The following is a 15,378-nucleotide window of genomic DNA, read 5'->3' on the forward strand; positions in this document are numbered from 1 at the left end:
AAAATGCTAAAGATCATCTGAGTCTTTAGTGAATTATAATCTTTTTGCTAGTGAAAAAAAATACAATAAAAAAAGAACATTGCCTGTACATACAGCTTCCTAAACTTGTGCAACAAAACTTTGGAAGCTATACGATCAGGGCTCATATGAAGCTCCAGGTTCTCCTCATTAACAGCCTGATGAGCCCCCATGCTGTTGATCTGCTTCTGTCTGTCCTCCTGCTCCAGAATCCTGCTAGTATTGTGGGCTGTTTCCTGTTTCTGTTCCCCAGGATAGTTACGAGATTCTGTATGTCTGCAGCGAGTTTCTCCAGTCTCACAGCTGCATCTCCCTGACATGCTCCTTAAACTGGGGAAAATTTCCAAGCCATTTTGATAGGAAACATCTATTCTCCTTGGTGTCCCCTTGTAGATTCCCCTAGGAAACATTCTGTGTAACACTTTTATATATCCCCCAGCATCAGGGGCTAGGAATATCACAGTTCTGTGACTTCTCAGTCACCTCATGCCCACATTATGTCTTTTCTTTCTAGAGACAAATTGTAAAAGCTGGGTGTCTTGGAACAGAATCTTTAGTAGTGGAACCCCCTAATTCATAGTTTGCTGGTGCTCTTAGGTACTCCAGTGCCAGCCAGTCTAACCAGAGAACTCACTCTCTGATCCTCTTTGGGTCTTGCTGTTACTCATTAACAAAGACACTCAGGTGTGAAGATGGTAACCAAATGGCATTGCTCTGGCATTGCTCTCTTCCTCTTTGGAGGCTCCAACAAATCTCAGCTTTTTTCCCAAGATTCTTTTTAAGAATCCTAATTTCTTTTTTTTAATAATGATTTTTTTTTAATTTATTTATTTATACAAGCACTGGGTACAGTCAGAAGCGCGGGAGGGTGTGAGAATTCACCAGAGCCAGAGCGGGGAACAGAACAGGCAGACTAACGAAATACACTGCTGAGGGGAGCAGCAGGCGGCAGGAGAGGTCTGCGTGCCATGTGGGACCCTCGCCTGGTGGCCGGGGATCGAACCGGCGCTGCTAGGCTGTGGGCAGCTTCGCAACCCAGCGCTCAACCGTTGCACCACTGGGGAGGTCCAAGAATCCCAATTTCTGAACAGTCAGTTTGTGAATACCATTGTTTGGTTCGGTAAAATGAACCAAACAAATGGAGTAGACATTTGTGTTGCTGGTTATTGGTCAATAACTTATTAATAGTATGTCATTTAAAAACTGAGTATGTGGATTTTACCCAACTGTTTATATCTATCATTTTTGAACTATTATGACAAGTGTCAGGATTTAACATGTTTTATTTTTATTTTTTTTAAGATTTATTTATTTATGATTACAAGAACTGGGGTACAGGTCAGAGGTGTGGGAGGTGAGAGGATTCACCAGAGACAGAGCAGGGAACAGAACAGGCAGATAGACCAAAGTACATGCTGAGGGAAGAAGTGGGCGAGTAAGGAGAGATCTGCTGCTCCATGTGGGTAGCTCCCTGGGCTGGCCAGGGATCGAACTCATGCTGCAGAGGCTGCAGACAGCTTCACAGCACTGCACTCAACCCCTTGCATCAGCGGGGCCCAACATATTTTATTTTTAAAGGAAGGATATGTAAATGTTTAGGTGGTTTCTTGTTCGTCTTCATTATATCAAGACTTCAACTAAGCTACCTTATGATTGTGATTGTCAAAAAAATGTAACTAATTGCTTTCTTAGTAACCAAAAAGAAAAAAATGAATTCCAATTTTCAAACTATCCTTACCAATGTACTGTTCAGATATTAAAATATGTGTTGATTACTTTCTCCCCAAAGCAGAATAAGTAATATCATTTGGCATTTTATATATCTAGAAGTATCTCAAGGAAGAAAATTAAAGCCTTATGGTAGAAACATATCTTGTAAATAGGTTTCAAGAGCAGCAGTAAGCTAGGATTAAGATAGCAACTAGATAAATTTGGAAGCCAGGAAAGATAATGAAGATAGTAAGACACATGTTTTAATCAGTCACATTGGAATAGTTACCAGGTAATGGGGCTCATTAAAGGAAGTTGTATATTCCATATAGCTGTATTAAGTATTTATGCATCTCAGAAGCTGGTGATGTCACATGCTTTTAGTTTTCTGGAAAACTTTACCAGCTCAGCAGACCAGAAGCATCAGCCAAAGGTCTGGTGCTTGCTTTATGCAAACTTTTATGGTCTGAAGGATAAAGATACTGGCATAGGACTAGTTTGCACAATCAAAAAAATGCAATAAGAGCCTTCTTGTTATTGTTATTACTTTTTCACCTCATTAACTAAAAAAGCATCCCACAGAGTAAAAAAGAAGAAAAAAGTCTCAGTAGGTTGATATTACAAAATTTAAATTACCATTTCTTTCAAAGCCAGTAGCAATTCTCTGCTAAATAAGATGAATTTATATACTTTGAAATACAGTTAATTCTAAACACTGCATGCTTGTACTTTATAAAAGTTGGTCCCATGAGATATGAATTCAGACATACTTGTTAATTCCAAAGTGAAACAAGAGTTCTAATTACCATTTAATAGGAAAAGAATGGAATGGCAAAAATATATATAAAAACATCCTTTCATTTCTGGTCTCTTAGTGATTAAGTTTTTAACACAAACTCACAGCTGAAAAATAGTTTGTTCTATTAAGTGACAGATCCATGGATAGCGATGCTAGCTAGACAGTTCCAGCATCACAGGGTGTCCTTGAGAAGAGAGAGACTTCTCCCTAGGGAACTGTTTACTTAGCATTTAATAAAGGTCACAAAATGCTAGCATCTAAATCTTACTTAAAACTTGTCCTCTTGACTTTCAAATTGATAATAACTTTGCACATTTTGCTTACATTCTTATTTGATAGAATATTTTCTTCTACTTCTTAGTTTTACATTTGATCCTTTTAGAGAGTCTATGCAAACTAGATGTGCCTTTGTGTTCATATTAAATGTAAGTGTGCATCTTTCACTTACAATCATTTAGTAGGGCTATAACTTGTGAAGCTGAAAGTGTTAAGTTAGCACTATATTGCTTTCCTTTGTATTTACCCTGTGAACAAGTCTTAGCAGCAGAGAAACATGACCATTGGCACCAAACTTATATGGTGTGGCTCCCCTAATCTTGTTAATCTGTTCATAATAAATCTGGTTTTAGGAAATTGAATTTTGAAGAAATTTTACTGAATTGAGGTCATTTAATTAGTAATAATGGTTAAATAGCCATGGGTTGAAGTTCATGAATATGTACTCAATTTCCTGGTGTTGATGCCACTCTGAACTTGAAAAAGACATTTATAAATTCTGCAAAAGGATGGATGGAATTGGAGGATGTAATAAGGAGAAAGGTAAATACTAGGTGCTTTCTCTTATATGTAGAATATAGAGGGGGAAAAAGGAACTGACAAAATTAAACCAAAACAAACCCTAAGAATATGACTGCAGAATTTAGGCTATGGGGAGCACAGGCTATGGGGAGGGAAGGTTTTACAGAGGGGAGATTATGGGGAAACAAAGGGGCAGGGAGCCCAGTAGTCTATGGTAAAAGACTATGGGTACTTCGATGGTGGGATGGGGTGGTGACATATATCTGAGGAGGTGGGAAACGATTTCCCAAAATCATACACAATATTATAGACCAATATTATCGAAAGAGAAAAAATAAATCTAATATATATTTAGATTATATATTAAATATATAATATATATTTAGATAAAACCAAAAACATGGTATACTTTGCTTTCATCTACATTATGTGGTAAATCTCTCTGCCCATGATGTAACATATTAAGATATTTACTCATAGTTCATTTTTCTCACTGAATTTCTTATAAACAAATGTTATGCTTTTTAACTATGAAACAGTTATATAGAAATTTATTTTTTTCTATTGAAATTATAGAAAATAATAAACATTCTTGAATATTTAAATAAATTCTGTTTAAGATTGCCGGAGGCCAGCTCCAGCAAAATGTCGAGTTAGGATCCCCGCAAGGATGAGACGGCGTCAGCGAAGTGGAGGGATGAGGCGAGGGAGGAAATGATGTAGATGAGGTAGTGAGGAGACACTGACACTTGATCAGGGTGCAGACATCTGCTGATAGCCTCAGCGGGGCTTTATTTATACATCAGAAATTTTTCATTTGATCATTACATCATGCAATCATGATTGATTTTATTTTTACATTGTTTCAGAAATTATTAATGATCATTAACAGTGCACAGTCCTTTTTTTAATTTTCCAGTCTATGATTAACTTGGTCACTTGATTACATTAACTTGGTTACATTATTTCCCTAGGTGATATATGTTATTCAGAAAATAGAAACAGGTGCTACACACAATGTGATTTATGCAGTCAAGCTAGGTAACTAAACCAAAGCTAAGCAGGCATTGTAAGGTCCAGGGCGGCTTCCTATTTTCCATATAGAACCAAGGGGTCCCGGTGCCATGGGGACAGTATGTGGTATGTTTTTCTCCAACCATTTCGCCTCCTGGGGCACCTCAGGGCCTTCTTTAGTGGGGACTTCTACTGGGCTCAGTTCCATCAGTTCTATCAAGCGTGGTTTGTTAGAGAACTCAGTGTTACTCATGGTAACTGCATTACAAATTGGAGGACGTGGAGAAATATTGGAAACCATTTCATTATCAATCATGTTAGAAAGTACTTCTCTCAAACTACTGAAGTGTGCATTGCCGAAACTGGCATTGATGCCAACACTCATTGTGTTATTTTGAAGCTTATAGAAAATTTCCATGGTTTCAATAACTGCCACAAGCAGATGAAAGGAAGTAGCAGGAGCCAGCTCTGGAGTTCTCTGACTTCAGAAATTTCCCCCAGGCCCAGACCTTGTCAGACAGCATGAGTAGCATGGCCAGTGCCATAAGATCCATTGTATAACTAGTTTATAGCTTATCCAAATCTATAGTATCTTGGAGTGAAATTTCACAGCAGTGGTAACCAGCTACGGAATTAATGAAAATCCACAGGTTTATGGTGGAGAAACTTATAAAAACACATTTTAAAAATACTGCTTGGACAGTGCACATAGATATAAAGATGTCTCAGTAATATTATATGAGTCATGGTTATTTCTTCACGAAGAATATATATATATATATATACACATATATATGCACACACATATATGTGTACACACTCATAAATCTGAGAAAGAGAAATTAGGTAAAGGAATTTATTTTTATTTAAGAAAAAAATACTAGGTTCTTGCTTTCCAAGTGTTGTGACTGCATACTTATAAAAGCAATATAAAATAACTTGATTAAAAATTGAAAATTATAACACCTCCATAACTAAATGCTTATGAATTACTTTGTACCTTCCAAGTGATACATTACTCTTCTGCTCTAATTCAAAGACACATTGACTTTCTAAGAATCTATGCAGGTAATTTCTTCCAGGATTTAGGAAAGGATTAGGGTTTCTGTTGTATTTTATCTTTTAGCACAAATTGATAGTGAATTGAAAATTAATTTTAAATTAATGCTCTGTGATGAATATTTAGGAGGCTTGCCAGTAACTTACTGTTCCTTATTTCTTGCAGGCTTGCACAGCCTATGTGGATTTTATGATTTCTGTGGCCAAATTGATTCGTCAGGAAAGAGGACTGACCATCAATGAAAACCAGATTTCTCAGGAAATGAATAAAATTATGGAGCTGGAAAAAGAAATTGCCATTGTAAAAGGCATTTTTTTCTGATACATTGAATAATGTTAACCACTTTTTCCCCCTTTATTTTCTCTATCATATTTTAACAGTAAAATAGCTCCTTAACCAAGTGATAAAATTGTACAGCTCTGCAGTGGATCATTGACCTCAAGAGGACCTTTGAAACTGCAAAATTTTATAGTAAACCGATATTCAGGAGACATACCAAGTTTGACAAATATTAAACTACATACACTTATTAATTACTCATTATTAGTGTACTACATCAAAAATCTAACTACACTTCGTGAGGCTCAGGACAAATTTGATTGCTAATTATTCAGCAAAACTGTGTTGGTTTTGATATGTACAATTTTACCTTATTTTATTTCAAGGTTTAAAGTAATCATAGATTGTCTCTATCCCTTTGCTAAAAGTACTAGCCCATTAACATGGTCGCAGTGTGCTATCACCGAGTTCAGATGGCAGCCTGCTGAGCATAGGGGAAATGTGACTGCAGTTGTTTAGTAGCAAAGCCCAAGGGTATTTCCTGAATTTCCTCTAATTCCAGATAAGCCCCAGGAGTCTGAGTTGGCACTTTCTTCAGTATTGTCCCCATGACCAGGTCTGTGGACTGAAGCAAGTGAACTCTGTGTCCAAGCAGCACCCAGGTTATCAACCGAACCCAGGGTCAGACTAAGATCCACAGAACTCTCTGTGACTTGGCAAAGAGCCACCTGCATTCCTAAATCCCTACCTGCATGCCATTAACATCAGAGTCTTGGAGACTGAAGACCCTTAAGGGCATTTTTAGCTGTCCTGGGGCTGCATGAAATCAAAAATGTCCAATCTTAGTTGGAGTTGTAACTGGATGAATGGTGACTTGATGGCTTTACATGTGGTTCTGTTTGGGAAGCAGAATTACTAGAAAAGAACAGTTTATTGCCCTGGGTTTTTACCACTTGCACTGTTCCAGATTATGCTATTTTTAATAAGCCTCTTACCACATTTTACTAGTATTTTCTTCCTGAATTAATCTTCAAGATTGGGGTAGGGTCTTAGTCATCTTTGACTCACCTGTGTATCTCTAACAGTGTTTAGATGCATGGTGTTGCATGCAAGAGATATTCAGCACATGATTTTCTAAATAAATGAATAAATAAGTGACATAAGGAGATGCTAGAGCCATAGTCACTGAGAAATAATTCCCTTTTTTAAACTTTCACCTTTGCCTTTTCTCACTTATGGTTCCTTATGCTCATTTCAGTCACTAGTTGGGGAATTGTTACTGCAACTTCTTGTTTAATTCAGTGGAAACAAAATACAACTGGATAATGTTGAGTGTTGAGCATCAACCTGATTAAGCAGGATGGGAGGCCAGTAGCAGAAGTAGAGGTGCTACCATTCTTAAATAACTTGCAAACTAACTGTGCTTTGTGCTAGGAACTTTTTATGTGTTATTGCTTTAATTTCCTGCAGAAAATATTACAGGGAAGGGAGGACTTCCCAGTTGAATTTTATTTTTTTATTTTTTTTTTCTTTTATAGAGGCATGTTTTTTTTTTATTTATTTATTTGTTTGTTCGTTTGTTTCGTTTATACATGCACTGGGTATAGTCAGAATCGCGGGAGGGTGAGAGAATTCACCAGAGCCAGAGCGGGGAGCAGAGCAGGCAGAAGGACCAAAGTACACTGCTGAGGGGAGCAGCGGGCGGCAGGAGAGGTCTGCGCATCATGTGGGACCCTCCTCTGGTGGCCGGGGAGCAGCCGGGGATCGAACCGGAACCGGCGCTGCAGAGGCTGCGGGCAGCTTCGCAACCCAGCGCTCAACCGCTGCGCCACCGGGGAGGCCCCCAGTTGAATTTTAACTGGGACCCTAAGTGGTGGTGGTTGAGGAGGTGAAGTATTTGAGAGATAAATTGGATATGGCTATATTCAAGAACGTTGTAATAATATGAAACAGCTACAGTCAAAAGTCAACCAGACATTCGTCATAAAAGGAAGGAATTTTCAAAGTATAAAAAGATTTTTGAAAAGAATTATACTTGAAATGGCAGCCAAATCTTGAAATTGTTACTGAATACACTTAAAATCTCTTTAACTTTGCTGTTTGACATGACAAGATAAATTATAAGTACAGAATATAGCTTAAATTATTTTGCACTTATCCCATGTTTTCCCTCATATAGAGTTATATTTTTTAAAAGAATTCTTAGTTCTAAAATAATGATTAAAAAAATTTAAATCCATAGGCTACAACTAAACCTGAAGATCGAAATGATCCAATGCTTCTTTATAACAAAATGACATTAGCCCAGATCAAAGGTAGCTTTACACTAGTGATTGATGGAAAGGTAAGTAGCAAGTTCTATGTACTCTCTTATTATTTCATTTCTAAAGTTAAAACATTGAATTATGGTTGTTTAAAATTCAATGATTTCTTATTTACTGCAATAAATTGACCTTCAAAATGAATTTAAATGGCACCGACCATTTGATTTCCTTGCCAGACCTGAAAAAAAATTATTTGAAATCATTATATTTAGAATCAATTTCAAATATAAAATTTCCTTCAAGGCAGCTGCGCAATACTATTAGAAACTATTCTAGGAAAGGGTTTGGAAAACTTAAAAACTGAAAATTCTCTTGAGAGACTATTATATATAACTTTTGGGGTCAGTCAAATAATAAAAACTAGATTTCTAATTTTTTTTTAATACTAACAAAGATAATTTATTCATAGAATTTGCCATGTTCTTATCAACATCATCCATGGAAGTGTTCAGAGCCATAATAGAGAAATAGAACACCAAAAACCAGAAGAAACTCTGTCTCATGGATTCTATTTATAAACAGCATTTGACATCTTTTTGCTTCATTGTAATTCATTAGATGGTATCTAATAATCTGTTCTGGGGACTAGCAATTTATTCTTGTGAGTTGGTTGATGCAAACATCAGGAAATGAATTAAAATCCATGAGAAAATCTACAAACTACCACATTCAAAAATGGAATTCTCTTTGACACTAATTACAAGTAAACAAGGAGTTTTTGAAGGTCTAAACTGTTGAGCTAGGAATTTCTCATTTAAAATTGTTATTATAGTAAGTGTTTAATAAATATGTTTTGAAAAAATAGTTCGGCCCATTAAAGGAAATTAACATATTTAACACTTTGTACATAGTGAGAGACAGACAGACAGACAGATACCAAGTTACTTAGACACATAGAAAAAATACATATATTTATATAGAACCATAAAGAATTTGGCAATCCTGAATATCTACACTGAAGTGTAGCATTTCAGCAAAATTTGCATACTCATTGCTTTCTCTATTTTTGCCTATGTTCAGTGGTGATTAAGTAACCACATTTTTCATTTAAAGAATAATAGAAAGCAAGATTCCATCTTTTGGCAACTCCAAATCTAGCTTCTGATGTATAAAAACTGTATAGCTATCGACCCAATATTGAGTTTTGAAATGTATTTTAATGTCATTGGATATGTACCTTTGTTATGACAATGGCATGCCTTTGTTCTGCACTGAGAGGCACTTCAATGGACTGGTAGCATTCCACTTTTAAAAGATAAACACTATACTCATTTAAATAATTGTATACACGAAGGAAACATTTTTAAAGCTATTTTTTCTTTTTTTTCCTTATATAGATTAAAAAAGATGACATGAACCTTACTTGTAGCTGTATTTCCTCTAGGCTTAAAGGCTTTGCTGTTGCTCTTAAATAGCTGGATTGATGTTGCTAACTGAATAATCATGTTGCAAAATTAATTTTTATTCAAAAGTAGATGGAAATCATGGAGAAAATATCCCAAATAAATATGAGGCTGACCATTGTGATAATTATATAGTGATGCAACTGACACCTAACTGACTAGTAATCATAATTGAATATGGGAATCAAGAAGCAAAAACCACAATTACTGAGTGTTTTGTGCCTGCTTTTTTCCAGACATTCAACTGGTTAACTTTCATAAATGAAATCATGTCAACTGTGAATATTAGTATTACAGATGAAGAAGATGTGATTGTTTATGCTCCTGAATATTTAACCAAACTTAAGGGCATTCTTACCAGATATAGTACCAGGTATGTATGTCAGAGTGCCCATGTCCTCAAAGTTTACATTTAATATCACTCTTTAGAAGCTTTGCAGCCTCATCTTTTCTGTTGCTGGGTGGTGGGTTTTTTTATACAGAGATCTTCAAAATTTAATGTCCTGGCGGTTCATAATGGATCTTGTAAGCAGCCTCAGCCGAAACTACAAGGAGTCCAGAAATGCTTTCCGCAAGGTGAAAAAAAATCTCTTTTCTTAAGACTTAAAATCATAAAGAGATACATGGTTATGAAGTCTTGCCATGTACACTGCTAGAATGTGGTGAACTTTGCCAAGAGATAAAATGTCAAATGTTGGTTATTTTTCCTGTGTTGAGACTATGTTGCCTAGGAAAGCCGATTTTCATGGGCTTTGCTGTCCTATGATTGTTTACTGTGGCACCGTGATTGTATTGCCCTGGAAGAAGAGATGTTTCATTATTTAAGCAGTTCATGAAAGAATGCTGGCTTGCTTTTTTATTGTGCTGCAAGTAATTACAGGGCTATCTATCTCAAGTGACTTGATTTTCAGGTAATCATAGCACACTAGTCAGACACACAGTTGGACTACATTGATATGGACAATCCATTGAGAATGCACTTACCTGAAGACAACCTTAAGACCTTTTATTACATGTATATATATGATTTATTTTTATTTTTTTTTTATTTTTTTTTTATTTTTTTTTTATAAATTTTATTGTTATATTCCCCATACAATTGCAGCCCCCCATTCTGACCCCAATCCCTCCCCTCCCGTCCCCGCCCCCCTAAAAGTGTCTCTGGTTCATAGTTTTTTGTTGATTTTGATTTTCACTTTCTTATAGTTATTCATTTTCCTGGTCCCTTATTTAAGTTTTCTAGATTCCTGCTATGAGTGAGACCATCCGGTATTTTTCTTTTTCTTTTTGGCTTATTTCGCTGAGCATGATCCCTTCCAGCGCCATCCATGTTGCAGCAAATTGCATGTGTTTATCTTTTTTGAATGCTGAGTAATATTCCATGGTATATATGTACCACATCTTCTTGATCCAGTCATCTATTTTTGGGCATTTGGGTTGTTTCCAAAGCTTAGCTATTGTAAACAGTGCTGCTATAAACATAGGGGTGCAGGTGTTCTTTGGAATTGATGTTTCTGTGTCCTTTGGGTAAATACCTAGGAGTGGAATTGCTGGGTCATATGGAAGCTCTATGTTTAGTAGGTCCAGAAATCTCCACACAGCTTTCCACAGTGGTTGGACCAGTTTGCACTCCCACCAACAGTGCAGAAGAGTTCCTTTTTCTCCACACCCTCGCCAACATTTGTTGTTGCTAGTTTTTTTAATATGTGCCATTCTCACTGGTGTAAGATGGTATCTCATGGTAGTTTTGATTTGCATTTCCCTGATGACAAGTGATGTTGAACATTTTTTCATATGCCTGTTGGCCATTTGCATTTCCTCTTCAGAGAAGTTTCTTTTAAGCTCTTCTGCCCATTTTTTGACTGGATTATTTTCTTTGTTGTTGTTGAGTCTCATCAGCTCTTTGCAGATTTTTGTGATCAGTCCTTTATCATTAGTGTTGGGTGCAAAAATGTTCTCCCAGTTGGTGGGGTTTCTCTTTGTTTTTGTTATTGTCTCTTTTGCTGTGCAAAAGCTCTTTAATTTGATATAGTCCCAGCTGTTTATCTTTGCCTTCACTATCACTGCTTTGGGTGATGTGTCTGCAAAGATGTCTTTGATGTGCAAATCACGTAGTGTTTCGCCTATATTTCCTTCTATATATTTTATGGTTTCAGGTCTTATGTCTAGTTCTTTAATCCATTTTGAGTTGATTTTTGTGTATGGTGTGAGGTGGTGGTCAAGCTTCATTCTTTTGCATGTAGCGACCCAGTTTTCCCAGCACCATTTATTGAACAAACTTTCTTTGCTCCAATGCATATTCTTTGCTCCTTTGTCAAAGATTAGTTGACCATAAATCTGTGGGTTTATTTCTGGATTTTCTATTCAATTCCATTGGTCTGTATGTCTGTTCTTGTTCCAATACCATGCAGTTTTGATGATTATGGCTTTGTAGTATAGTTTGAAGTCTGGGAGTCTGATGCCTCCATTCCCTTCTTTTTTTTTCAGGAGAGCTTTGGCTATTCGGGGTTTTTTGTGATTCCATATGAATTTCATCAATAATTGTTCTATTTCTTTGAAGAATGACATTGAAATTTTGATTGGAATAGCATTGAATCTGTATATTGCTTTTGGAAGGATGGCCATTTTAATAATGTTTATTCTTCCAATCCATGAGCAGGGGATGTCTCTCCATTTCTTTGTATCTTCTTCTATTTCTTTTAACAGTGTTTTATAGTTTTCTTTGTATAGGTCCTTTACCTCTTTTGTTAGATTTATTCCCAAATATTTGATTTTTTTTGTTTCAATAACAAAAGGGATGGTCTTTTTGATTTCTTCTTCTTCAGATTTATTGTTTGTGTATAGGAAGGCTACTGACTTTTGCGTGTTGATTTTGTATCCTGCCACTTTACTGAACTGATTGATGAGTTGAATTAGCTTTTCTGTGGAGTTTTTGGGGTTCTCTATGTATAATATCATATCGTCTGCAAATAGTGATAGTTTGACTTCTTCTTTTCCTATTTGGATTCCTTGGATGTCTTTCTCTTGTCTTATTGCCCTGGCTAGGACTTCCAGTATTATATTGAAAAGCAATGGTGAGAGTGGACATCCTTGTCTTGTTCCAGATCTTAATGGAATTGCTTTCAGCTTTTCACCATTGAGAATGATACTGGCTGTTGGCTTGTCATAGATGGCCTTTATGATGTTGAGGTATGTTCCTTGTATCCCAAGAATTTCAAGGGCTTTTATCATGAATGGGTGTTGCACTTTGTCGAAAGCTTTCTCAGCATCTATTGATATTATCATATGGTTTTTATATTTCTTTTTGTTGATGTGTTGGATAACGTTGATTGATTTTCGGATGTTAAACCATCCTTGTGCCCCTGGAATGAATCCAACTTGGTCGTGGTGAATTATCTTATGGATACATTGTTGGATTCTGATAGCTAAAATTTTATTGAGGATTTTTGCATCAGTGTTCATTAGGGAGATTGGCCTGTAGTTTTCCTTTTTTGTGTTGTCCTTGTTCGGTTTTGGTATTAGTGTAATGTTGGCTTCATAGAACGTGTTTGGTATTGTCCCTTCCTTCTCAATTTTTTGGAAGAGTTTGTGAAGGATAGGCACTAATTCGTCTCTGAATGTTTGGTAGAATTCATTTGTAAATCCATCAGGTCCTGGGCTTTTGTTTTTGGGGAGGTTTTTGATTACCATTTCAATTTCGCTAATTGTAATTGGTCTGTTTAGGTGTTCTATTTCTTCTTTATCTAGCTTTGGGTGATTGTAGAGTTGTAGGAATTTGTCCATCTCCTCTAGATTGTTAAACTTGTTTCCATATAACTGTTCATAGTAGTTACTGATTATTCTTTTGATTTCTGCTGTGTCCGTTGTGATTTCTCCTCTTTCATTGATGATCCTGTTTATTTGTGCTTTCTCCCTTTTTTCCTTTGTGAGCCTGGCTAGGGGTTTGTCTATTTTATTGATTTTTTCAAAGAACCAGCTCTTGGTTTCATTGATCTTTTGGATTGTTTTTTTAGTTTCAATTTCATTTATTTCTGCTTTGGTTTTTATTATTTCTTTTCTTCTACTGGTTTTGGGGTTTTTTTGTTGTTCTTTTTCTAGATCTTTGAGCTTCGAGATTAGGTTGTTTCTTTGCGTTCTTTCTTGTTTCTTGATGTGAGCTTCTATTGCTATATATTTTCCTCTTATTACTGCTTTTGCTGCATCCCATACATTTAGGATATTGATGTCCTCCTTGTCGTTCAATTCAAAAAATTTTTTAATTTCTTCTTTGATCTCCTCATTAGTCCAATGGTCTTCCAGTAGTGTGGTTTTTAATCTCCATGAGGTAGGAAAGTTCCTTGCCTTCTTTTTATGGTTTATTTCTAGTTTGATGCCTTCATGGTCAGAAAAGATGGTTGATATGATTTCAATCTTGGTGTATCTGTTGATGTTTGTCTTGTGCCCCAGTATGTGATCGATCCTGGAGAAAGATCCGTGTGCGCTTGAGAAAAATGTGTACTCCGTTTTTTTGGGGTTTAGTGTTCTATAGATGTCTGTTAAGCCCATATGATTTAAACAATCATCATTTTAGTTCTGTTGTGAGGGGAGAGAGCATGGGGTTTCAGGAAGAAATTCTAGCAAAAGTGTTGGTTGGCATCATGGAAAGGAAATAACTCTCTGAATGACTGAAATATTTTTAACCCTTCGGAGAAAATGCAGACACATTTTTTAAAGTAAATAATGTAAAAATGGTGCTTTGCTATATATCGCTTACCTAAGTTAGTCCCCTTATTGGTACTTAAATTAATACACATGAAGTTCTTCTTTATATGGAAATTTGAGCTAAAACAGTAAAAAAGGATTGTGTTTTCTTGTATACCAGATTCCTTCCTTGTTACATTTATTGAGCATTACTTCACCTGTATGTTTATGCAGTGGGTAACTGTCTTTTGTGTGTGTGTGTTTGATTTTGGGGACATTTTTCCAAAATTGTCCAGAAGAATATTCATTTGTACAAAAGTTCTACTGGTACATGCTACTGAAAATATACCTTATTTTCTAATTATATATAAGTAAATAGTACAATTGGACAACATTTTGTCATAGGCAAGTACAATATACCTTGTGAGGAGAAGCAATAAATATTGTAAGAACTTAGGAGACCTAAAGAATAGCATCCTGTGAGATTTGTGCTGTCAGCACATTCCCGCCATCTACTCCTCCTCAAACATCATTTCCTGTTTCTCTCCCATAGGCCATTTATGGCACAACATCTGAAACAGCAACTTGGAGACGTTGTGCTAACTACGTCAATGGGAATATGGAAAATGCAGCGGGAAGGCTTTATGTAGAAGCAGCGTTTGCTGGACAGAGCAAACATGTGGTAATGTTTTCAGCACAATGATGTTTGATACTACCAGCTATCTGTTTGCATCAGGGGGCAATTACAATAGTCCAAAAGTTGGCTGAAATTTTATTAATTAGCAAGGAAATGCTGAATCACATTTTGATCTTCTGTCTGATAAATCTGTCTCCTTCACCCTAGAGTTGCGTTGTGTTTCTGAGGCTGGTATGATTTAGCTTAAGACCAAATGTCCATTTTCCAGAAACAGTATATTCAGAGCACCCAGGCACATGTTCTATTGATGTTGTCACTTATAAACTCTGTTATTGCCAAAGTTGGCCAAGAATTAGTGTTTTCTTAAAAACCTCAAAAGTAAACCAGGGCTTAATCGCAGTGTAATAAATGTACTCCATTATTCATTGGTACTGAAATGAAAACAACAGAACTTAAAAATATGGTGAGAGAATCAATTAAAATACTACTTCATACATAATTCAATTACTCATGGTAATGATAGCTTATATTTTATGTTCTTTTACGGTAATGGAAACCATTTTATCCCAAAGATGATTTTTTACTAATGTGTATATTAAGATGTATTTAGTCATTCATGTTTATAGTAGCAGTGTTGCTTAAAAATATAATTATCC

The 15,378-nt window shown here is 36.0% G+C and overlaps 1 protein-coding gene across 1 annotated transcript in view; it reads left to right on the forward strand.

The window, feature by feature from the left end:
• Positions 1-15,378, forward strand: part of MME (membrane metalloendopeptidase) — a gene marked incomplete at its 5' end in the record, with an annotated part of 91,520 nt that overhangs the window by 40,715 nt on the left and 35,427 nt on the right. The window contains 5 exons of the mRNA XM_084231244.1: positions 5,565-5,699; positions 7,921-8,022; positions 9,642-9,778; positions 9,888-9,981; positions 14,639-14,767. Of these exons, the coding sequence (XP_084087370.1) occupies positions 5,565-5,699; positions 7,921-8,022; positions 9,642-9,778; positions 9,888-9,981; positions 14,639-14,767 (597 nt within the window). The remainder of the gene's footprint in view (positions 1-5,564; positions 5,700-7,920; positions 8,023-9,641; positions 9,779-9,887; positions 9,982-14,638; positions 14,768-15,378) is intronic.

The sequence above is a fragment of the Talpa europaea genome, assembly GCF_964194135.1.
Source record: "Talpa europaea genome assembly, chromosome: 4".
Taxonomy (NCBI): Eukaryota; Metazoa; Chordata; class Mammalia; order Eulipotyphla; family Talpidae; genus Talpa; species Talpa europaea.